At 37.9% G+C, this 25,290-nt stretch overlaps 1 protein-coding gene and 1 long non-coding RNA gene across 3 annotated transcripts; both read right to left on the reverse strand.

The window, feature by feature from the left end:
• Positions 1-681: 681 nt before the first annotated feature.
• LOC126810276 (uncharacterized) lies at positions 682-12,109 on the reverse strand. Its single transcript, XR_007675132.1, has 5 exons — positions 10,090-12,109; positions 7,818-8,168; positions 5,397-5,504; positions 4,117-4,195; positions 682-2,533 (listed from the first exon to the last, which is right to left on the reverse strand). It is a non-coding gene; the product is annotated as an uncharacterized LOC126810276 (long non-coding RNA).
• Positions 12,110-17,834: 5,725 nt separating this feature from the next.
• LOC126810261 (uncharacterized) lies at positions 17,835-24,878 on the reverse strand. 2 transcript variants are annotated; one of them, XM_050535286.1, is made up of 6 exons: positions 24,724-24,878; positions 23,248-23,329; positions 22,451-22,798; positions 20,810-21,106; positions 20,427-20,511; positions 17,835-19,313 (listed from the first exon to the last, which is right to left on the reverse strand). In XM_050535286.1, exons 2-6 carry the CDS (start codon positions 23,312-23,314, stop codon positions 19,088-19,090), a joined length of 1,023 nt encoding a protein of 340 aa, XP_050391243.1. In that variant the 5' UTR covers positions 23,315-23,329; positions 24,724-24,878; the 3' UTR covers positions 17,835-19,087. The 2 variants fall into 2 exon arrangements, with proteins under 2 accessions (XP_050391243.1, XP_050391241.1); XM_050535284.2 differs by having other exon boundaries at positions 24,658-24,812.
• Between the last annotated feature and the right edge of the window lie 412 nt (positions 24,879-25,290).

The raw sequence follows: 25,290 nt of genomic DNA on the forward strand, positions 1-25,290 counted from the left end.
AGCCTCGATCATCATTACAAAAGTCGATGCGACAAAAATCATAGTTTGGATTTTCCATTTAATCATTAAATCGTGAAGGATAGTTATGCAGTAAATCGGATCATAATCCACTCTAGATCGCGGGCTAGCAATGCCATCGAGAATGGATTATAAATTAATAATTTAGATAACATTTCAGGGTTAAAGAAAGACCTGCTATAGGCAAATTTAGCTCTTGCATAATGTATGTTTAAATGAAATGAAATGGGGTTTAACGTCCTACTGTTCTGCTCCTATGCTGGGCTATTGAAGACGGGCATACGCCATACAGTGTGCTATGAGGGAAATTTCGCCCGGGCAGCGGCACTATCGCCTACTCTTATATCGAACTCCAACTGCCAAGGGATCTTTTACGTTTATTCCAATGTTTACACGAGACCTCGGTTTTTCGTCTCATCCGAAGGACTAGACAGCTGTCCTTGTCAGGCACTCTGTCCTGCATCACTGACAAGGGGAAACCACGTCTGAAAATCTGGATGAACTTTCTCGGCCAATGCAGGCATCAAACACCCAACCTCCAGGCTAGCGAGCCAGCGCCTCCTACTATGAGGACGGACTAAAGCGTAACGGACCACCATCGTTATAGGATAATGTTATGTCACTAATTGTCGAAAATTAGAAATAATACAAAGTACCGCTGTAGATCTTTAATATATACATTTTATTACAGTTTACAATTTAAAAAAACCAACCAAACAAAACATTGTCAATGAATCCAAACAAATGCACAGTTTGTTCACAAAACAACATGCTATGATCGCAAGACCCTTGCATTGTCCAATATCAGTCAAATAGCTCATACTGAAAATATTTCTATGACCATGGAAATGACACAACAAATATAACATTTTTTTTCTATTTACACAAGTTGTCTCCCTTGAAACATTTCTTTACTACATAACATTACGGAGGAGCAAAACAGATATTAAAATAACACCTGACCCTCCCCCCCCCCACCGTCCCCTGCAATCACTTCAATATTTATTGTCTATTTACTGTAGTTATTTTCCTTGTAATACTGTCTAATCATAACAAACGTAAATTATAATAATGGCAAAAATCCAAGAATTTAGGTGCAACTTTCAAAATCGAAATATATCACTGTGCTCGCATAATATTGTGTTTGTGTAAATCGACAGCAAGACAGGACTTATTTTGTGTCACATCTTGTAAACGTATGTCAATCAATTTACGCTGTCAAACAGCCACATACGCTGTAACCCAGGTATCATTTAATCTTGTGTATCTAGCACTCATTTCTTTCACATTCGTTTACTATTAAATCTTTGTTTAAAAATTTGTAAATATCATATAAAACCACAACAAATTATCTAATTTGTACTTGTGTCCAGTTTATATCTGACTGATTAATATTGATGTGTGTCCAATTCACAATTATTTAATTTACTGACCACTGTTTAAAATCAATCAATATACATCAGTAATCAATTGGGTTGTTTATTTTCTAAAAGTGATCGAGAAATTAAACGCTTGTAAATTGGACTAAATAATACCCGGGTTACAGTAATAAGAGCCTCGGTGAAATGAAATTTAACAACATTGTTTACTTTTATTGTCTCCACTTGTTGTCTCAACCAACTTCATTAAACTCATTATTATGTTTTAACTCCCACTTCGTGGTCATTCCTTGTTCTAAAGTCGTTTTGCCATATTTAACCTGCACCGAGTCCACTAGTGCATATCGTGGTCATCCTTGTTTTAAAGTCGTTCGGCATAATTAACCTGCATGTGGCCGTCCAACTTCACACCTCCATCAGGGGGGGGGTGGATGGCTGAATGGTTAGCGTGTACGCGCTGTATCATAAAGTCTGTCATTGAGTCAACTGGCGGGGTTTCGATTCCCCGGTTGTACGTGACAAGGAGTAGGGTCGCCTGTCCAACCTCGTGGGTTTTCTCCGGGTCCTCCGGTTTCCTCCCACTGCTAAAGACCCCTACGCGCAAGCGAATTATTGAAATAAAATTAAACCATATGTTAGTCCCGAAATGACCTAGTTTGTGTCGAGTGGACGTTAAACCCAATCTCTCTCTCTCTCTCTCTCTCTCTCTCTCACACACACCTCCATCACTCGCTTGTTGTAGTCCTACGCTGTCACTTCCACAGACCGTGGTCACCTCCACACACCGTGGTCACAGGTTGTTCTAATGTCTTTCGATCGCAAACAATCTGTTCTAAACTCAGCATAATCATATCATACCGTGGTCACAAGTTGTTCTAATGTCTTATGGTTGTCACCAACCCGCTCGAAACTCATCATAATAATGTCACACCGTTGTCACACGTTGTTCTAATGTCTTATGGTCGCAATCAATCCGTACTGATTGTCTTATCGGATATTGTATATACAGATTTCCAGTACGTTCGAGCCCCGACGCAGGGCTATCATTTGTTCTCTGGTATACATAAGGTCCATGTCTATTGTCACTGATACTAAACGATGGGTAGATTTCCGTCATTCGGTTGATGTTGATTCGTCTGAAATAGACAAAATAAAATAAAATGTATTTAAACAGAGATGATTGGCATTTACAATCAGGACTGGGTTTACCAATTACATCACACCCGTGGCCCACTTGTATGAGTTTAGTCTAGGGACCACACGGAGAAGAATCTGGCCCTGACTGAAACATGCACACCAATTTGTTTCACAGAGGTACTGCCAAGACTAATAGCTCTGTAAAAGATGCTTGACGTCACATCACGTGGTGTCAATCATTGTCTTAATGGCGCGTGCATAGTTTACATAAGATGCAACTAGACCAGGCAGAATGATGCCTTTTACTCATTTCACATACCCATTTACACTAAATAGGAAATATCTTCTACCCACATATATCTATTTTTCTAATGCTTAAAAAAATGTTCTAAAATTTAATTTGCAGAAGGAAAAATGTTAATATGTGGGGCTCATCAAGTCACATCGATGTCATCCCTATGAGTGAAGCGGACTAGCGAAGAATATTCACTGCTGAGCAGTGTGCATGCACACATGATCCACAGATCGTCAAATCCTTATTCCCAATAGCTACAGCAATAGCTATGTGGCATACATCGTGATGTTGTTGTTAATAGGGAATAAATGAAATACAATGGGGTTAAACTTTGTTCTACTGCTCTACATAGCACACGGTGTGGTGTAGCCCAATCGGAGCAGAACATTTTTGACACTTCATAAAAGTTTATAATTTAATATAACTAATGACAAGTTAAAAAAATTCCTTACATTAAAATAGTACACGAGTTTTACTTGGGTAATATATGTGAACAATCCTATGACTTGGTTCCGTTTCCCTTGAGCCATAATGCAAGGGTGATTGCATGTACTTGTCAGGGGATTCTTTTGTTTGTCTGTTTGTGTTTTCCTGAGTATGATGTATTTGTTTTTCTGTAAATTTTGTGTGGTGCAGTCCCCCTGCACTTACTATTACTATACCCTTACACGGAATGAATGAACACCAACTGGGTTATATTACACCAGACATACGGTGATTTACGCGAGACAAACTAAATGATTATCACAATAGTTAGATATACATATGCATGAATAAAAACAAATATCACAGTAAATATCAATAAAAAACAATTATCACAACACTTTATGTATATATCATTTAAATAAATATATTATGAAAATCACAAATATACTATTACAAACAATTATCACAACACTTTATGTATATATCATTTAAATAAATATATTATGAAAATCACAAATATATCATTAAAAAGAATTATCACAACACTTTCTGTAAAAATTGTATCTTTAAAAAGTCCAGTAATTTACCGTACAGACCCGGTTGTGCAAACAATTGATGTAAAGAGTGGCAACAGGAATGATTTAATCTTATGTCTTTAAGATACACTGACACAGTGTAAGGGCGACTTCGGTTATTTCTCTTATCGAACACAACCACATTATGTTTAGATAAGAATGTTCCCACAACAAAAATCTATCGCCTCCCCTCGAGTTTAAAAGGTGTGTATAATCTACCTTAAACACTAGGCCACAATTAATATGTATCATCTCCCCTCGGGTTTAAAAGGTGTGTATAACTTACCTTAAACAGTAGGCCACAATTAATATGATACCAACAGATATTAACACTGTTAAACCTCCTAAAATTACAGCTGAGAAATCTAAATTAGAAAAACAAATTTATCAATAAATTATAATTCAATTTATATTACGTGAAATGAAATGGTAAGTTGTTTAACGTATTATTTGAATCTGGGCGTGTGTGTGTAGGGGCGGGGCGGGGCGGGGGGATGATTAATGCATGCTCTTTGGATCATAAGGTTTGTCATTGAGTCAAGTGGCGTGGTTTCGATTCCCCGGATGTACGCGTCCAACCGCGTGGGTTTTTCCGGGTTCCTCCGCCCCTCCCCCACAGCTAAAGACCTACAAGCAAGCGAATCACTGAAATGAAATTGAACCTTACGTTAGTTCTGAAATGACCTAGTTTGCGTCGAGTGGACATTTAGGTTACAAAAATTCCGGGTTAGTGATCACACGCCATATCTGAAGATAAAAATACAGAGGTCGCCAACATTTTATCTCAGGTTCCACGGTTTTCCATTCATACAATTTCTGAAACGTCTTCTTCCGATGTTTTCAACAAATATTTTCCTATCATTCATTTTACTAACAGGTTATATTTGGAATGAAATGAAATGAAATGAAATGGAGTTTAACGTCCTACTGTTCTGCTCCTAACCTGGGCTAATGAAGACGGGCATACGCCATACAGTGTGCTATGAGGGAAATTTTGCCCGGACAGCGGCACTACGGCCTACTCTTATATCGAATTCCAACTGCCAAGGGGTCTTTTACGTGCACGCCAATGTGTACACGGGACCTCGGTTTTTCGTCCCATCCGAACGACTAGACAGCTTTCCTTGTCAGCCTCTCCGTCCTGCATCACTGACAAGGGAGAATCACGCCGGAAAATCTGGATGAACTTTCTCGGCCAATGCAGGGATCGAACACCCGTATATTTGGAATGTAATTTAATTTCTAATTTTAGAGATCATCAACCCTTACGTTCCCCGTGAAATTCGTCGACCGTTTAGGTATCTAAATCCGGTCCAAGTTCACAAAGCATTCGCAGACTTAATTAAGAATTTACTCAAAGTTGATCGCCTTATTCTAACTAAAACACAGCCCTTTATTAAACTGTTGTTGTTTTAATGTATCAAATACACCAATAAAAAACTATGTGCACATTTTTGTGTATCTAGATCAACGAGATTTTTCATAAAAGGTGATTGAATGTTGAGTAAATTCTGAACTTAAGTCTTCGTGAATTCGGTGCTGGGGTCGAGGAAATAGTCTACTCACCTGTATTAAATAGAGTAAGATTGACAGCAAGAGTACGATTATCGCTACCACCGGTGATATTTCCGCTGTTGTTATATAAAGGTGAAATAGTTATCTCTTCAGATTTATCTGCAATAATAAAAAAAACGGGGCTAATATATTCCCAGTTCACTGATAAGGAGTACAATAGATAAACGAGTACGTATTGAAATCACTCGACATTCATGAGTATGAGTAATTTTGAGGATAGCTCGAGGTAAAATGGTAACACGTATCATACCAATATATTTCACAGAGGTATTGCGAAGATGACTGCTTTCAGCAAGTGACGTTCCATCACGCGGAGTAATCATCGGCTTAATGGCGCGTGCATTGTTTACATAAGAGTTTACTGGTCCCATTTGAATGGAAACTTTTACTTATGTTACATACTCATATACACTAAATAGAAAAGAAATGAAATGGGGTTTAACGTCCTACTGTTCTGCTTCTATACTGGGCTAATGAAGACGGGCATACGCCATACAGTGTGCTATGAGGGAAATTTTGCCCGGGCAGCGGCACTATCGCCTACTCTTATATCGAATTCCAACTGCCAAGGGATCTTTTACGTGCATTCCAATGTATACACGGGACCTCAGTTTTTCGTCTCATCCGAAGGACTAGAAAGATGTCCTTGTCAGGCCCTCCGTCCTGCATCACTGACAAGAGGAAACCACGCCGGAAAATCTGGATGAACTTTCTCGGCCAATGCAGGGATCGACCTCCAGGCTAGCGAGCCAGCGTCTTAACCACGTAGCCACCGTGGCTCCCGTACACTAAATAGGAAATATTGTATACCTACACATACTTCAAACACCTTTTTTATTTTTCTATATAATAATTACAAAAATGTTCTAGAATTTAATTTGCAGAAGGAAAAAAGTTAATATTCGGGTTCATAAAGCCGCGCCGATGTCATCCCTATCAGTGAGTGTAGCAGCCTAGCGAATATTCACCTATGATCGGTGTGGTACCATACTTGATCATTTGTAACCATCATAATGGTCATATTGCACGGATAAAGTCAAGCACCTTGCCAGACTGTACGCAATGCCTAATCTTGCCAGCATTAATGCCCGTTTTCCATGCAAGCACCGTCGCCGGTTGCCTAAATCTATTTGTTAAAGCCAGCTCAATTTTTGTCAAGGTCGTTGAGATGTAAATAAGGTTAGGGCACGTGATTGTTGGCGAGATTGTTGTAGGTTAGGTTTAGGAATTTGGGGGAGAGGTTGAGTCTCCACATAAGCACTGACCTAGGATGATGAAAATTCAGTTCGTGATATTTCCTGGGTTTTTGAAAAATACATCCAATACATTGAATTTTATATACAAAGTTATTTTCGCTGTTTTTGGTGTTTTAGGACTAACCGTCGCCGGTTACATGAAACCCTACGGAAACGCGTATATGGACAACGCGTGTGACAAATGTGTGCTATCCCTTACAACCTGTATTAAATATTCAATAGAATGATATTGAAACACACAACATAATTTATATACAAAACAATTACTGGTTTATACACATATAGCACGACGTTTCGACAAGTAGTCTCTTGTGTTTTGTGTTGTGATTTTTAATGTTATGTCGACAGTTTAAACACACATGTATTTCGGCACCTACATATTTCAATGGTAGGCGGGTATCTAGTTTGTCAATCATATCAACATATTACATTGACCCTCTTTTATTCAAATAATAATAATTTATTCGGACAAAATCATTACAAAAGTATCAACACAAACATAAACCTGTTCTTAATATATAAATTATGTTAAATTCAGTTTGTAATGAAAGAGTGAGAGAAATGAAATGAAATGAAATTGGGTTTAACGTTCTACTGTTCTTCTCCTAAACTGGGCTAATGGAGACGGGCATACGCCATATAGTGTGCTATGAGGGAAATTTTGCCCGGGCAGCGGCGCTACGGCCTACTCTTATATCGAATTCCAACTGCCAAGGGATCTTTACGTGCACACGGTACCTCGGTTTCTCGTCCCTAGACAGCTGTCCTTGTCAGGCCCTCCGTCCTGCATCACTGACAAGGGGAAATGACGACGGAAAATCTGGATAAACTTTCTCGACCAATGCACTGATCGAACACCCGACCTCCAAGCTAGCGAGCCAGCGTCTTACCGACTTAGCCATCGTGATCCCCAGAGAGAGAGAGAGAGAGAGAGAGAGAGAGAAGATAGAGACTTGGTCATTTCGGGACTAACATATGGTTTAATTTTATTTCAATAATTCGCTTGCGCGTAGGGATCTTTTGCAGTGGGTCAATACCGGAGGAGCCGGAAAAAAACCACGAGGATGGACAGGCAACCCTAATCCTTGTCACGTAGTTTGTAATGAAAGGGGTCTAATCAATTTAAATTAAACTGATAATAAATGTTTGAAAATACCTTTGTGTAATGGCTTAATGCATCTATATTCAATGGTACTGTATGCATTCGTTCTAAATGATTTACATCTCTTTTCACTCTTAATACCCGCTATTCCACATTTTCCCCTACCAGAACACCTTTTGGATACTTTAAGGTAGTCATGCTCCTTTAATGTTAAAGTACAATCGCGAAATTCTTTCTGACAACAGTCTATATTAAAACAACCCATAATTCCGGTCAGGGCAGCACATCCGTGTTTGTATCCCAGAGTTATTTTCACAATAGAAATAACAGACGTTCCCGGACAGTTTAAACGGTGACGTGTACATCTAGCCTTTACACCATTACAAGCTGTGGTGGATCTTAGATCTGAAAAAAATAATTTACAAAAGAGATGTGTATTTATGTGACAAGCGCATTGTTGTGTGCAATGGGTGGGTTGGGGTTAATCGGCTAGTATTTCATTTATTATAATGGGGCGGATTATATACTTAGTAATACAATCAATAGACATATTTATTGCGCTTCAGATTTCCCGTCACTACTGCTAGACATTCTGTACATTTCTCGAGAATAGATCTCTGCCCTAAATGACCGCCATATCCAAAAATTAGTACACTGTATTGTAATGCGTTTCTACTTCGTTTTACCTCTGTCATAAACACAAAGACTAAAAAACCTTTTTCAATTTTATTAAATAGAAGCAGAATAAATACTCAACAAAATTTTCGAAGTATACTTGGTGTTTTCGACTAAAATCTTCGATTTAGGACTTAAAATGTCGATCAACAAGTTTAGTGTCTGTTCTCAAGCGGCGCTAACTGTAGACAGACAGCCTAAGTTTAGTATGTACCGACCCAATCCATAAATCATGTTCTCGGCACGTGCCATAGCAATGTGGTGGACTGAGATATACCACTGAGATATATTATCTTCATGGTTGACATGAAATGGGGTTAACGTCCAACCGACCCAAACTAGGTTATTTTGCGACTAACATATGGTTCAATGGTTATTTAAATATTTTTCTTTTGGGTACTGGGTATTTGGCAGTGGGAGGTAGTAATACATGCTCTACGAAAATCATTACGTTTTAAGACTCGGGGGGGGGGGGGGCAACAAATACAGCTGTAGATTCCCAACTGGTCCAATAAGCTGGGGGGGAGGGGGGCAACAAATACAACTGTAGACACCCGACTGGTTCATTAATGGGGAGGGCGAGGGTCAACAAATATACATGTAGTTGTAGACACCCGGCTGTTCATTTAAGGGGTGGTGACAACAAATATAGCTGTAGATACCCAGCAGGTTTATTAAGTGTGGGTGGGGGGGAGTAGTGACAAATATAGCTGTAGACACCGGGCTGGTTTAATAAAGGGGGCGGGGGAAACAAATATAAATGTAGACACCCGGCGGCTTCATTAAGTTCTGTTTGCGGCATGTGTTGTGTAATCTAAGGAAATCATTACGTTTTAAAGGCTGGGAGGGAGGAGGGCGAGGGGCAACAAATACAACTGTAGACACCCGGCTGGTTCATTAAGGGTGGGGAAGGGGCAACAAATATAGCTGTAGACACCCGCCTGGTTCGCGGCATGTGTTTTGTAATCTACGGAAATCACGTAGGCCACATTTCCAGTGGGTAACTAATGATAAATAACATGATTATTAATATCAAATATAGCTCAACAACGAGGTCACGGATCTGGCCTGACACCCGATTAGATTTTATTACATACTTCGAGAAGGTATTTGTTGAGTAATAAAACCTTCTAGTAGTTTATTTGTTGCCCCTTCCCCACCCTTAATGGGCCAGCCCTCGATAAACTACTACAAGGTTTTATTACTCAACAAATACCTTCTCAAAGTATGTAATAAAATCTAATCGGGTGGACCTGATCACAATACCTTAGATATTTACCTGTAAAATCGGGGGGGGGGGTGACCGAATGGTTAGCGCGTGCGCGTTGTAAATGAAATAAAATGAAATGGGGTTTAACGTCCTACTATTTCGCTCCGAACTAGGTCAATAAAGACGGGCGTGCGCGTTGTATCATTAGGTCTGTCATCTAGTTAACTGACGTGGTTTCAGTTAATCGGATGTACGTGGCAAAAAGTAGGCTCGCCTGTCCAACCTCATGGGTTTCCTCCGGGTACTACGGTTTCCTCCCACTGCTAAAGACCCCTACGATCAAGCGAATTATTGAAATAAAATTGAACCATATATTAGTCCCGAAATGACCTAGTTTGTGTCGAGTGGACGTTAAACCCCATTTATCTCTGTCTCTCTCACCTGTTAAATCTCCATGCGTCTCGGAGTACATCTGTGCACATAAAAGAGGGAATAATAGGCATGTTAACCAACGTAACATGATTCTAAAAGTAACATAGTATTTACAGCAACATTACGTTACATAATGTAAAACAGACGAGTCGTATTAAACTTTTTATGGGTAACTTCCAATTTTAGTTATTCTTGAATGTTACGGTTTCTATTATTCCAAGTTTAACAAATGTCACATTTTCATGATAATTCGAAGGTACATCGGATTCAAAACATACATACATACATCGACAATCAAAACGGTAGGAGCTGCATAACATGTAACGTTATTCCACATGCAACATTATATATAAACGGAATGAACTTGTATCAAAACAAAACATTATTTTTATAATGCAAAGCTATTCGAACTGCAAAGCATTATGCTTAATATAAAGCGTACAATATGTATCCATATCCAAATCACAACATCATTTTAATGAACATCTTTCAAATCAACACAGTGGATTATTTATAACGTAACTCTCTATTCCAACTGCAAAACATTATGTATACACAGATACTGATATCTAAATCACTGCTGAACATCATGTGAACCAACGTCGTTCAAAACAAACCATTAGTTATGATATACGTTATTTAATCCTCGGCACGGTTATCGCGTACAAATAATCTGTTATTGTATACACATTCCAAAGAAGAACAAATCTTTTGTATCTAACTGCTAATTGTAATAATTTTATAATTTATCACCATAAAAATTTGATATGAGCAGAGGCTGAAGATCACTTGGCGTCAAATTTAGTCAAATAATCCGATGTGTGAATTGCGTACAATAATCCTATGAAATGACTTCGATGTTCGTTCTGTAAAATGCCGTGTCGATAAAATTCATTGTTGTCACTTTATAAAGTAATAATTATCCATCATCCACTGCAATGTATTATTTATTTAATAAATCAAAATGCTTAATTTCTTATAAATCTTATCCTTGTTGGGTTATACATTTTTGAGGTATTTATTAATAATAAAAAGAATATTTTTTTTATTATCCTCAATACAGAACGATCCACCTATTAAATAACAAAAATATTGTTACTATGCCGTTATCATATTAATCTGATTCATAATGAGTCATGCGTATCTCCTTCTTCACAAACTGGGCGAGTTTACGATTAAAGGTGTTCAGTGTCATAAAACACCCATATCCTTTAATAACCCCTTGACACACTAATATGCGCGCGTTAAATTTGTTTACGTCATGTAGAGATGCACTCACGAGATTTATAATATTTGCATCCGCAGTATTATTCCCACATCCAAACTTTATTAGATTGTATGTATATCCTTTAACACATAAATGCACTATTTACGTAAATTTTAATCCAAATTTATTTGGGAAAATCGATAAAATATTCAATAAGTCCCAGCAGCGCTTTCACATTGTGTTCGCTGCATTGGAAGTAAACATTACACGACAGTCTTTTTAATTTATTTAAATGTAGATTCCCCTTGAATCCTGAACTACATTTAAAATCCACTTTTAGGCAGTACACTGGGTTTAATTTCCCAAGATCATAGAGTTCCTTTATTTATTAATCCTAAGTTGATCATGGACCGCTTTAGTACACGATCGTTCCAGATAATTCTTAAGTTGATATCCACATACACACCTGTGCATTACACCCAAGAACAGATAGACACATTATAAATAATACTGATGTTTTAAAAGGATCCTTCAGTCAGTATCATATAATAAAACAATTATAGATTGCGTATTGCGTATACACGATGCAATCAGTGCAGTTATTCAACTGTCTACACCTTGCGCTTTGGATTCAGTAATTCCGATATCTGCAAGACCCATGTGTTAGTTTGTTAAACAGTGGGTTTTATTCATTAACTCTATCGAAAAAAAATACGACAAACCTTCTCTATCAATGTTTTAAAACATTAAATATCATTTAAATATGCATATAAATCTAGTCAGTCCATAAAATATAAAATACTGCACAGTGCACAGATTACGAGTATTAGCCACGTGGGTAAAACTTATGAATGAGTTGAAGCCGGGGATTGTAAAGGATATGATTGAATGGTTGATTATTTATGAGTTGCTATGAATGGGTAATTTCCTGTCCTGTATACTCAAACACACCCGAGCTTATCGCTATCCTCAATAAAGGGGTTTAGTGTTGACATCCGGTGTAGGGATTTCTGCATAACGAGACCATGTACAAGTGTAGTGTCGTTTATAGATATATTTCATCAGACGGGATTATATTACAGGGGTGGGAAATTTATAACTGTTTATTTATTTAGTTATTACGGAGTAATCATTATTTCTTTAAAGGAAAGAAAACGATACAATATGAGAACAGATATTTAAATTTAAATATTTTGAATAGTTTACCCGTTCAACCATTATATTATATGTTGATATGAGATACTCCAACGATCTTCATTTTAAATGGGGGATCACGTGGGTAAGTGGCTCGCTAGCCTGGGGGTCGGGTGTTCGATCCCTGCATTGGCCGAGAAAGTTCATCTAGATTTTCCGGCGTGGTTTCCCCCTTGTCAGTGATTGATGCAGGACGGAGGGCCTGACAAGGACAGCTGTCTAGTCGTTCGAATGGGACGAAAAACCGAGGCCCCGTGTACATATTGGCGTGCACGTAAAAGATCCCTTGGCAGTTGGAATTCGATATATGAGTAGGCCGTAACAGAACAGTAGGACGTTAAACCCCATTTCATTTTATTTCATCTCATTTTAAATAGTTTATCCGACCGGTTCTCTACCCGTTCAACCATCGCTAGTGACGTATAAGATGTTTATTTTCTCAATTTTAAACCATTACAATTATAATATTTTGTATACAAGAGAGATAGAGAGATGGGGTTTAATGTCCACTTGACACAAACTAGTTCATTTTTGGACTAACACATGGTTTAATTTTATTTCAATAAACTTGAGCTTGCTGGTAGGGGTCTTCTTGAGTGGGTGGAAAACTGGAGAACCCGGAGAAAACCCACGAGGTTGGACAGGCGACCCTACTCCTTGTCACGTACAACCGGGGAATCGAAACAACGCCAGTTGACCCAGTGACAGACCTTATAATACAACGCACACGCGATAACCATTCGGCCATCCAACTCCCCTATTTTTTATACATATCCTTAGTATATTTGTATCTAATATATTACTTACGCTCATTCTAAAAGTTGCCTAATACCCCAAGTCGAGGGTCGTTAAACCCCATTTCTCATTCTGTTTTTTTTTTTTCGAACACTATTCATTAGTACCAACCATTCTTTAAATTATTCATAAGGCCTGTCATTGAGTCAACTGGCGTGGTTTCGAATCCCCGGTTGTACGTGTCAAGGAGTAGGGTCGACTGTCCAACCTCGTGGGTTTTCTGTGGGTCCTCAGGTTTCCTCCCACTGCTAAAGACCCCTACGCGCAAGAGAATTATTGAAATAAAATTAAACCATATGTTATTCCCGAAATGACCTAGTTTGTGTCGAGTGGACGTTAAACCCCATCTCTCTCTCTCTCTCTCTATCTATCTCTCTCTTTCTCTCAATTCCACGAGTCGTGGGGATGTTAAACCCCATTTTCCATTCTGTTTATTAGTACCAATCCTGCATTCCTCGGACACTGTATTTTTAACTGTTTGATCCAGGTAATATCTAATTTTACACGGATTAATGTAATCAAATTGATTATATACCATTTAATGATGCATTTAAAATCATAAGATCAACGATAGATAATCTCACAGCTTGCATTCGAGCGAATTAAAAATTAGTCTGCCCATCAAAAGACTTATAATTTCCAACAAATAGTGCCACACAACCAGTCAACTGGTATTAACATTTCATTACTTTCTGTCATTCACAGTCTTCGACATTGCAAACACGACTTATTGTTCAATTTAAATCAACATTGACATTGTTATCTTACCGTGAAAAGATAGGCTTCCGATATTCTATATTTAAGACACAATGTACATTTTAAAAATTGCACAAGAATCGCGGGTCAGAATGCTTTTGAGTGCCATTTGTTGTAGCGCGACTCGATGAACGAGGCTAAATATATCCTAGGGAAGAATACTACCGAGGTAAACAATATAGAAAAACCCAGACGCCAAAAAATGCTACTCAATTGGGACTCTTCGCGTATTTCGCCGAACATAAGCAGAAGCAACTGGATGTAAATAAGTTCATATACATTCATATTACATTATTATATGCGCTGTGACCCATTTGTGTCAATTTCTAGGTTCCAAATATTAGCGATTTAGCTCCTTTAAGTTACGATATATCAGATATTCTATAGCAACAGAAAGTATTTGTATAAATAATTTCTTACGGAAGATGAATTGATATAAACTGAAGATTGTTTCAAGAACTCAGATTTATATATTTTATATTCAACGTATGTAAATATTTATGTAGAAATTTTCAATAAATAGCACGAACCGAAAGATAGAGATAGATAGAGAGAGAGAGAAAGAGAGAGAGAGAGAGAGTTAGTTTAACGTCCACTCGACAAAACTAGGTCATTTCGGGATAAACACATGATTCAATTTTTTTATTTCAATAATTCGCTTGCGCGTAGGGGTCTTTAGCAGTGGGAGGAAACCGGGGAATTGAACTGAAACCACTCCTGCTGTCTCAATGACAGACCTTATGATACAGCGCACGTGCTAACCATTAGGTCATCCAACCCACCTACATGTTAGCCTCGTCTCGTCTAAAAAGTCTGTACAATTTTATTCTGAATTATAATTTCTAGTAAATTGTGTAACACAACCAGTCGTCTGCCATTAAAGGACAATATCGGTGTCAGTCATTATCACATAGGTGATAGAACTGGTTAAACACGTTCTAAATAAACTATTTTAACACAAGAGATCATCTACGATAGATGCGTAATGAAGATTTCAGGAACGGGAACTGACGAACACAAAAAGAAAACACGAGTTATAACTGTCTGAAGTGATGAGTGATAACATATACACTGGCCAATTTCTGCTCAATAATAATTCGTTCGAAGACCAACAGTTGTTACATAATACTGTTGGAGGATGTCTGACAATTCAAAAAAATAATTGACGGTCACTAAATAAGAGAACGCGAGAAAAATAGAAAAAATCCGTGCATTGCCATTTTTTTTTTAAGCACAGAATGCATAAAAACAAGGGAATGTACGGACTATTTCTAATTATATTGTCCTTTAATTTTCCCCACGTTAAGTAGGGCTTATTTTCACGTCTACTAATAATAATTTATAGACTTGACTTTTTCGTTTAACAAAAGTAACAAACCTAATTATACCTGGAAGAGACTTCACACACGACATACAAATTAATTATACGTCAAATAGACAACAGAACTCCTAACAAAACTAATTATATATATAATATATTTCTGATAAACGTGACAATATAATAGGATAAATCTATCGGAAGTTCGACTCGTCTGTTTTACATTATGTAACGTAATGTTGCTGTAAATACTATGTTACTTTTAGAATCATGTTACGTTGGTTAACATGTCTATTATTCCCTCTTTTATGTGCACAGATGTACTCCGAGACGCATGGAGATTTAACAGGTGAGAGAGACAGAGAGAGAGAGAGAGAGAGAGATGGGGTTTAACGTACACTGGACACAAACTAGGTCATTTCGGGACAAACATATGGTTCAACTTATTTTAATAATTCGCTTGGGCGTAGGGGTCTTTATCAGTGGGAGGAAACCTGAGGACCCACAAAAAACCCACGAGGTTGGACAGTCGGAAGTTCTTTTTACTAACACTAATATAAATATTTACATATTATAAATCAAATGAAATGAAATGACGTTTAACGTTCTACTGTTCTGCTCCGACTGGGCAAACAGTGGGCCGTGAGGGAAAGTTTGCCCGGGCAACGGCACTACGGTCTATTCTTATATCGAATTTTAGCTGTCAAGGGATCATTGACATGCACGCAGATGCGTACACGAGACCTAGGTTTTTGCACCATCCGAACGACTAGACAGCTGTCCTTGTGTGGCCGTCAGTCCTGCACCACTGACGACGGAAACCATGCCGAAAAATCCCGATGAACTTTCTCGGCCAACACCGGGATCGAACTCACGACTTTCAGACTAGCGATCTAATGTTTACTCACTTAGCCAGCGTGGCTCCCCAAATTGGTGGAGAATTGCGGGACGCTAAAACCCCATTTTAAAGACGCCTCCGTGCTATTCAATTGATGCAGATGTTAAGAATAAATAATTAAGATATTATAGACGATAATATTTAGGAACATTTAAATTTTCCAGTCGTATGTTTTATTATCAATCATAGATTGCCGCATGTAGTGCATATAGAGTTATCTCTCTTTATTTATCTATAATAATAAAATGTACAAATACCCCCACCTCAATGGTTGAATCTATTCGTAAAGCCAGCTCAATTTTTGTCAAGATCGCTGAAATGTAAATAAGGTTAGGGCACGTCATTGTAGCTTAGGTTAACCATTGTGGCTAGGTCCAGGGTTAGGGTTAGGGTTAGCGTTGGTATTAGCACTGACCTTGTTAACTATGACGACAAATTGAGCTGGCCTTATCATTTAACACTAACTCAGCTCAATACCGGAATGTCGTAAATAATTCTTTCAAATGGCGGTCAAATATACAATGATTGATAGCGTAAGTGTCAGTCATGGTACAAGATCCGCCCACACACCCTGCCACGTGAATATTAGATTGTCATGATGTGAGCCATTGTCGCCTTTATTGGATTGAAAATATGATAGCGTTATATCACAACATTCATTAAATCCTAGAAACTTGTTAAATGTATCTTTTGTTTCTCTATTAAAAATACACCGAAAACGTTTTTTTGTGACCTAGAAATAAATCAGTGTTCTTAGAAACTGCCTGTAAGGGAATGAAAGAAGAACACCAATGTGTTGTTGGGCTTCCAGCAAGCTCTTTTCTTTAGTGACTCATGACTTTGTCCTCTATTTTATTTTATTTAAGATATAATAATATGTAATTCTGTGTGTGTGTGTGTGTGTGTGTGTGTGTGTGTGTGTGTGTAAGAGAGAGAGAGAGAGACAGAGAGAGAGAGAGAGAGAGAGAGAGATGGGGTTTAACGTCCACTTGACACAAACTTATTCATTTCGGGACTAACATATGATTTAATTTTATTTCAATAATTCGTTTGCGCGTAGGGGTCTTTAGCAGTGGGACGAAACTGGAGGACCCGCAGAAAACCCACAAGGTTGTACCGGCGAACCTACTCCTTGTCACGTACAACCGGGTTTGCAAAAACACGCCAGTTGACTAAATGACAGACTTTATGATACAGCGCGCACACGCTAACTATTCAGCCATCCAACCCCCCTATGTAATTATGTACTGTTGCCCAAGTTATAGTTTCACACAAAAGACATGGGTCTTAATTATTTCCCGGACAGTTGCGTTACCAACTTTTCACAACAGCCACGTGTAACCGGGCCTCGTTGTTCACCCCAACCGAAGGACTACACGCTGTTCCTAGTCAATGAACCCCCGTGCTTGTTGATCTTGGTGTTCAATGTCCGCATCCACCGTGAGTTATATCAATCACAGATAAATTGTGTTGACTAGCCAGTTAGAACTCGAAGGGCGACATCCTCTACCAATAGGCCAACCATACCATCGGGGCTTCAAAACTATTATATATGAGTATGTCGAATCGATAATATGCACACCAAGTTAAACAACATGCCAAATGTCATTTATTTATTTGAAGTATGTTGAATGGTAACAACAATTTAATACCCTGTCAATACAATGATTCGACCGCTCAGTGTGATGTTTGTTTCAATAGTCATAATGACCTTCTAAACCTAGTTTTACATTGCATAAAGTAACAATGATTCGACCGCTCACCGTGATGTATGTTATAATGGCCTTCTAAACCTAGTTTTACATTACATATTTAACAATAGAATCAACAACTCATACACACGTCAAATAATCACATATCTATACTCCACTCGATACATTTTCTCCATAGAGGAGAATATAATAACCAATACAAAACTGTTTACGTCCCAAAATGAACACATCACATGCTAGGTTCCCACTGTCGTGCGATGCGTTACGACAGGATTGTCCCTATTGAGTCCACGATCTGCTACGTGCAGATATATTAGGATATGTTTCGATACGATCAACACTGACCTCAATATATGATAAGACCTGATAGGATCACTTCTATTACTCCGCGATTAAAATCACGATTTCAATCAGAGCACGAATCGTGTTAGTGGAAACCTAGCATAACTATTGTCCTGGAGAGAGAGAGAGAGACAGAGAGAGAGAGAGAGAGCAAAACGGGTCATTTCGGGTCCAATACATGGTTCAATTTTATTTCTTTTGCAGTGGGAGGAAACTCACAAGGTTGGACAGGTGACCCTAAACCTTGTCACGTACAGCCGGGTAATCGACACGCCAGTTGACTCAATTACATACCTTATGATACAACGCGCACGCGCTAACCATTTGGCCGAACAACCTCCCTTGTCCTTTTGAATAGACGGGGACAAGTACACCACCATCTTGTAAAGTTAGGGGTTTTGATCTGACATACGATTTGGATGAAATGAATTTCCCTCCTTGCTTTTAACTACGTCTTGTTTTGATCCCGGGACTTATATTATAATATAGTCAATAAACCACTTCTTGATTTTCAGTATTATTCCATTTTTTGGCGTTCACCATTGACTCCTATTGCACACACTGAACAGCGATTTTATATAATAAATCCATCATGATTTCAAAGTTCTTGAAGGTAGAATTAATTAAATGTTACACTATTAAATTGTTTTGATATCTGAAGAAAAAGCCGTAATTGTTAAGGACGAATCATGTTAAATATGTTTAATTAAAAGTCAAGGTGTGTGGGTGTGTGGGTGTGTGTGTGTGTGTAACATCCTCTTAGGGTAACACAGTCAGCAATACATTCAGGCTTGGTAAGAAAACGCGGAATGTCTTTTAGGACCTCGAAGTATCCCGCGTGTTGGTGCAGGTGGTAAAGGCGGAGTTGATAACCCTCCTTCCAGAGATCTTATAGTAGAATAATGTTGATCGTAAGAACCGTTTGAAGCACCATAGTCTCTCTTTGAATGATGATTGTTGTATTTCTTACTATTTGAAGAGCTACTTTCGTTTTTTCTCGCCCGTCGTTTCCTGTTGAAGATATATAAGATATTTTAATGTCTTTGGTATCAACAAACACATGAGCTAGCTAGAACCATTCTCATGTTATGGGGATTGGGGGGGGGGACGTATTTTGTCCTATATGGTGTTTCACAGTTTAAATTCGTTTACGCGATTTTTCACTTCCAATAAAAAGATAAATAAAAAATGAGCAACCAAAGCTGCACCATTTGTATCGCCACAAACAAAAAAAAATGAAATGGGGTTTTAGGAACTGCTGTTCTGTTCCGACTGCGCTAATGAAGACGGGCATACGCCATAGATTGTACTATGAGAGAAATTTTGACTGGGCAGCGGCACTATGACCAAGGGATATTTTACATGCACGATAATGTATTCACGGCACCTCGGTTTTTCGTCTCATCCGAATAACTAGACAGCTGTCCTTGTCAGCCCCTCCGTTCTGCACCACCGACAAACCACGTCGGAATATCCCGATGAACTTTCTCGGCCCATAAACAAAAAGGGATAAATGAAATTATAAAGATAGTTGAAGAAAAGCACCATTTCAGTTTATTTTCAATTAGATCTTTCTTTTTTGTAATGTAATCCTCATTGGTATGACATTTGCCACTTTTATTGTTAGTGGCTTTAATTAATATGGTCAATGCGTAGTGAGATATGCCTAAATAATAAAACTGTATTGATATCATCAATATAATTTCACCATATTTTAGAAAGGAAGTCGGAATGTATTCATCACAAAAATAGTACCAATATAATATTGATGAAACTGCTGAACGCACTACCGTGGTAACATGAATACTGTATCATAAACAATGTCACAGTGACACTAATATTGCAATACATAAGATACGGCAGTAGCATGGATAAACAATACCACAGTGACATATTGCACTATAACCGATAGCACGTTGACACGAGTATTACACTATAACCGATAGAGCAATGACACGAATATTGCACTGTAACCGATATCACAGTGACGTGAATATTGAATATATCACAGCCACAGGATATTACACGTAAAATGACATGATTATAGAAAATATCTGATTGAGAGTATCAAAAATTCCACATCACCGTGTCCGGATTGAAAAAAAATATATAAAGACTACATACCACCTATAGATATTGACAGCGGCAATAATAATAATAAAAATCACTAGAAGACCACCAACAGCAGCTCCTATAATTAACTTTAAATCTGAAATAGAAAAAAACCTAAAAAACGTGATAACCATATTGTAGGTTTTACCAACCCAGGTTGCTACAAATAATCAAAACGTAGCGTGGATTAAGACTTAAGAAATTTAATATTTTAGCGAAAATGAGGCATCAAGCATTTCATAAACTGTTTTAAACAATTTGACTCATAACTATCATGTACATAAAACGTTCTCCAAACCAAATGCAGCCAGATAGAGATTATGAGCAAGTTTTGTGTACATCTAAACAGAAGTACTGACTTCTAGATTTAAGACAAATATAAATTATGATCCTACCTGAATTGGTTACTCTTTCATCATCAACAGTGGCCCCGTTGGGTAGTATGTTGGATTGTTTAATATTAGGAGTAGTACTTAATACCGAGGAACTGCTGCGTGTTGTTTCCGTTGTCGAGTTCTCTGTGATATAAGTAGGGGGAATACTACTGAAACCCGAGGAACTGTTGCGTGTTAATGTATCATTGGCTTTAGTTGTTTCCGTTGTCGAGTTCTCTGTTGTGGAAGCTAGAGTTAATGGAGTTGTTGGTGATATTGATGTTGTGGCAATTGAGGGCGTGGTTGTTGGTGTTTGTCCTGTAATATAATAAAAGTGGTTGGATCTATTTCTCAGGGCCATCTTCAGATGTGGTCAAAGGTCACAATATATACGAACATGGCTAGCGCTAACCCCAACCCCATGGACATAGTCCTAACCCTAACCCAAACCCTCATGCCCTAACCTTATTAACATCTGATCGAGAATGGCGGAATCTGCAGAAGGCCTTACGAAATAAAATGAATGAAATTATGTCACGCTAGCTCCAACCGGGCTATATTTCGCCAAACATGGTGAATAGCTAGTATGAGACAAAATATATAGTACCACACAGAATTCATGTACAGAAATAAAAACAAATATCATAGTATATTAAACGATTCAAAATAAAAATCACAACATCATGTACACAAATATTTAAAAATTAAAAATACGATGATATATATATTTACAATTAAAATTGTTTATAAAAAATTGTCTCTTTTAAAAAGTCTATATAGTAGTTTACCCTTAAGAAACAGATCTAGCCAATAAATATCTAATCGACACTGAACAACAACATGAACTGTTGGTTGATGCAGATCGTGGACCACAAGAACCCACCGAATCTATAGGTCACTCTAGCGTCCCAAATTGACACTGAACAACAACGTGAATTGTTAGTTGATGCAGATCGTGGATCACAAGAACCCACCTGAATCTACAGATCACTCTAGTGTCCCAAACTGTCTGAATCATAAGCATATCTGTCGACTATTTAGTGAGCGTATATTATAGCCGTGACTAGGTGATCTAGAGTAGTAGTTTCTGGAGCTTTCGAAAATGTCAAAAACAAGACAACTTCATCTGATGATTTACAGGGAACATGGATAATCCAAAAAATTACATGTACTAGTCATCTATTTAGGATTGTGTTATATTTTAGAGAATGGCAATACAATCAGAAGCTTACAGATACATTATGTAAGATTTAGATAAAGAGCTAGCCATTTTTGCTATATTAGTTCGAAAATAGTTCATGTAAAATTAATAATTTGAAACGTTCATTCAAATTACTCTATTGTGAGCGACGATATTAGCCTTTGAAGGTTTGACAAGACGTGTGCAATAATTTCAACCACCGTACTGGTTGTTCGAAGCTAAGTCTCGCTCCTTCATTTTTAGCTTACATCAAAATTTGGCTGAACTGTTCTAATCTATTTAATATCGGATAAATCCGATGCCATCGAGAGTTGATGATGACCTGGATAAGTTAATTAATGTGTAATTAATAATTTAGAACACATTTCAGGTCTAAAGAAATACCTGCAATAGGCAGATTTAACTCTTGCATAATGTATGTTTAAGTCCCATGACACCTGAGATATTCAGCCTGCACTTACCTTTTATAACACATTCAAATTCTATTTGACTGTAGGAGCTGTATCGCAAATCTCTGTCTTTATCACACATCTGATCAGTCAAAGACCCTGGCAATTTACATGTTGTATTTCCAGAACAGTTCCGGTGCAACACATCGACATCTGATCGGTTAAAGGGTAAAATGCAGTCGTTATCCTGACTTCTACAGCACGCGGTGTCGTCACAGTTGGAAATACCCACAGCTGAACAATTGGGCCTGAATCCATAGTTAGCATTGGTAATATATACAACCAAGGGTCGTTTACACTGCATTATATGTGTTGTACAGACTGGCTCAGATCCATAACATGTGGTACTGAATGCCGTATCTGCAAAGATGATCATAACACTATACTCATTTCTAATTGATGAAGTGCAACATATATTGGTCTCAAGAATCGACCATAACACCTTAGAAGTTATTCGAAGCACTACCTTTACTGTATTGACATAGACATTCCGATGTGTGTGGGTGTACCCTTACCATTACAGATGACGATAGAAAAAGAATAACAGTATTTAGTATGTTGACCAAAACAGTCAAAATAATTTCACATTTCACAAATGAATGAAATGGAGAGATCGAGAAAATGAACGGGGTTTAACGCACACTCGACACAAGTTAGTTCATTTCGAGACTAACTTATTGTTCAGTTTTATTTCAATTTTAGGTGGGAGGAAGCCGAAGAAAACCCAGGAGTTGAAAAGGTTAATCTATTCCTTGCCACGTACAAGCGGAGATTGACTGATATGTGATTTTAAAATATCAGTTGCTTACCTGTGATTGATATTCCAGAGATAATACACAAGACGATGATTATTAGGTGCGATTTTTGAATCAGCATTCTGCTTTTCTGTTCCTAAAACATACAGATAATATAAGGAATGGTTTAGGTAATTGTGGTCTTCTGACACTAAATGTATCAGCAGTGTACGGGTTAGCTTGGTGATCATTGTTTTATTATTGAACGATATATAAATGTTAGAAATCTAGAATATAAATTTCACAGACAACCAAACATACACTTAAAGGGGCTAAATCTCTATTTTAAGGAACGAAAATTGGTCAAAAAACACATATTAGTACAACTCATTTACATTCATTTTTTTAAAACTGACAACCAAAAATATACAGTTAAAGGAGCTAAATCGCTATTCTTAGGAACTAAAATGCGTCAAAGAGCACATATTATTATTAGTAAAACTGATTTACATTCAATTTTTTAAAACTGTGTCTTAAATATTGGATATTAGCAGCCAAGCATTGGTGTTTGTAATGTCAAAACTCTGGATAATATTTCGATCGAGATTTACGCCCTTTAAAGTCATACAGATGGTTGTTGAAATCAAAGGTTTTTTAAATCTGCAGGTAAAATAAAACAATGATCTCATAGAACTTGTTCTGTCGCTACACTAATTGAAATAACACATTCCATCAACCCAATTCAGTACTTTACTGTTCATCTAATTGAAGGAGGCCTAGCTTTTTTAACTCGACGTGGTTTCACCTTGCCGTTGGTTCATGCAGGACCATAACTTATATAGTTGTCTTAAATCTAGAAGTCAATACTCCTGTTTAGATATACGTAAAACGTGATCATAATCTATATTGGGAGCCACGTTGGCTAAGTGGGTAAGACGCTGGCTCGCTAGCCCGGAGGTTGCGTGTTCGATCCCTGCATTGGCCGAGAAATATCATCATCAGTGGTGCAAGACATGACTAGGACAGCTGTCTAGTCGTTCGGATGGGACGAAAACCAGAGTACACATTGGCGTGCACGCAAAGAAATCCCTTGGCAGTTGAAAGTCGATATAAGAGTAGACCATAGTGGCCCTGTCCGGGCAAAATTTATTTCCCTCATAGCACTCCGTATGGCGTATGACAGTCTTTGCTAGCCCAGTCGGAGCAGAACAGTAGGACGTTAAGCCCCAGTTCATTTCCTTGAACTCGGTTTTATTCGGACACATATATTAGTGTGCTGTGGTGATTAGCCCTGTTTTTATATCCAAGGACTGACATAACCAACAGTTATCACAATCACACAAGCACTGCCCTCAAAACATTTGTTGGAAAATTACCTCAAAACACTTGTTGGAAATATAAAAATCATGAAAAGTAGTAGATAATAACCGGTAGAAATATTAAGCAGTCAAATCGAATAATCCGGCCAAACTGATCAATACTCACAAGAAAAATAGTAACCATCAATCTGATCCTGAACAATTCTCCATTATAATAAATAAAAACACTTACAGACCGATCTTGACGAGTAAATATCTCAAAATAACCAGACACAGCCGCGACTCATTCGTCTACGACTAGCCCGCTCCCTATTTGACATTAAATCAAAATTCGTCTACTGCGCTTTCTCCATTATCAAGTATTTTCGCGCGTTTACAAAAGAAACAGCAATAAAACGAGACGTAATGTGTTTATGACAATTAAAACCTATTCTAGGAGATTAGACACTATAACGTTTTTAGATACCACTTCAATATAAAGAAAACCATGTATTAAGGTCCTTTACTTGTGACTATTTATCTCGCAACCTAATGTATATTTAAAGAGGTAAACAGTTGGGTATTTCCCTTTCTCTAGAGATCAATGTCTGTGAGGGAGAGAGAGAGAGAGAGAGAGAGAGAGAGCTAACCTGATTCAATTTAATTTTATTTCAATAATTCATCACGCGTTTGTATTTGGAAGCCGGAGGGGGGGGGGTGCGGAGGACCCCAGGAAACCCACCCGGTTGGATAAGGAATCTGCTCCTTCATTTAAAATCCAGTCAACCACCCAGGTAATGACCTAATTTGCTGTTAGTGA

The sequence above is a fragment of the Patella vulgata genome, chromosome 2, assembly GCF_932274485.2.
Source record: "Patella vulgata chromosome 2, xgPatVulg1.2, whole genome shotgun sequence".
In the NCBI taxonomy this organism is placed as follows: Eukaryota; Metazoa; Mollusca; class Gastropoda; family Patellidae; genus Patella; species Patella vulgata.

What these genes read in the sequence shown, in the direction of transcription:
- LOC126810261 (XM_050535284.2), bottom strand. An exon ending in TGAAAGAGTAACCAATTCAG is followed by an intron (nt 20,512 to 20,809) that starts GTAGGATCATAA and finishes TTTCTATTTCAG; the next exon opens with ATTTAAAGTTAATTATAGGA. An exon ending in GCTGTCAATATCTATAGGTG is followed by an intron (nt 19,314 to 20,426) that starts GTATGTAGTCTT and finishes TATCTTCAACAG; the next exon opens with GAAACGACGGGCGAGAAAAA.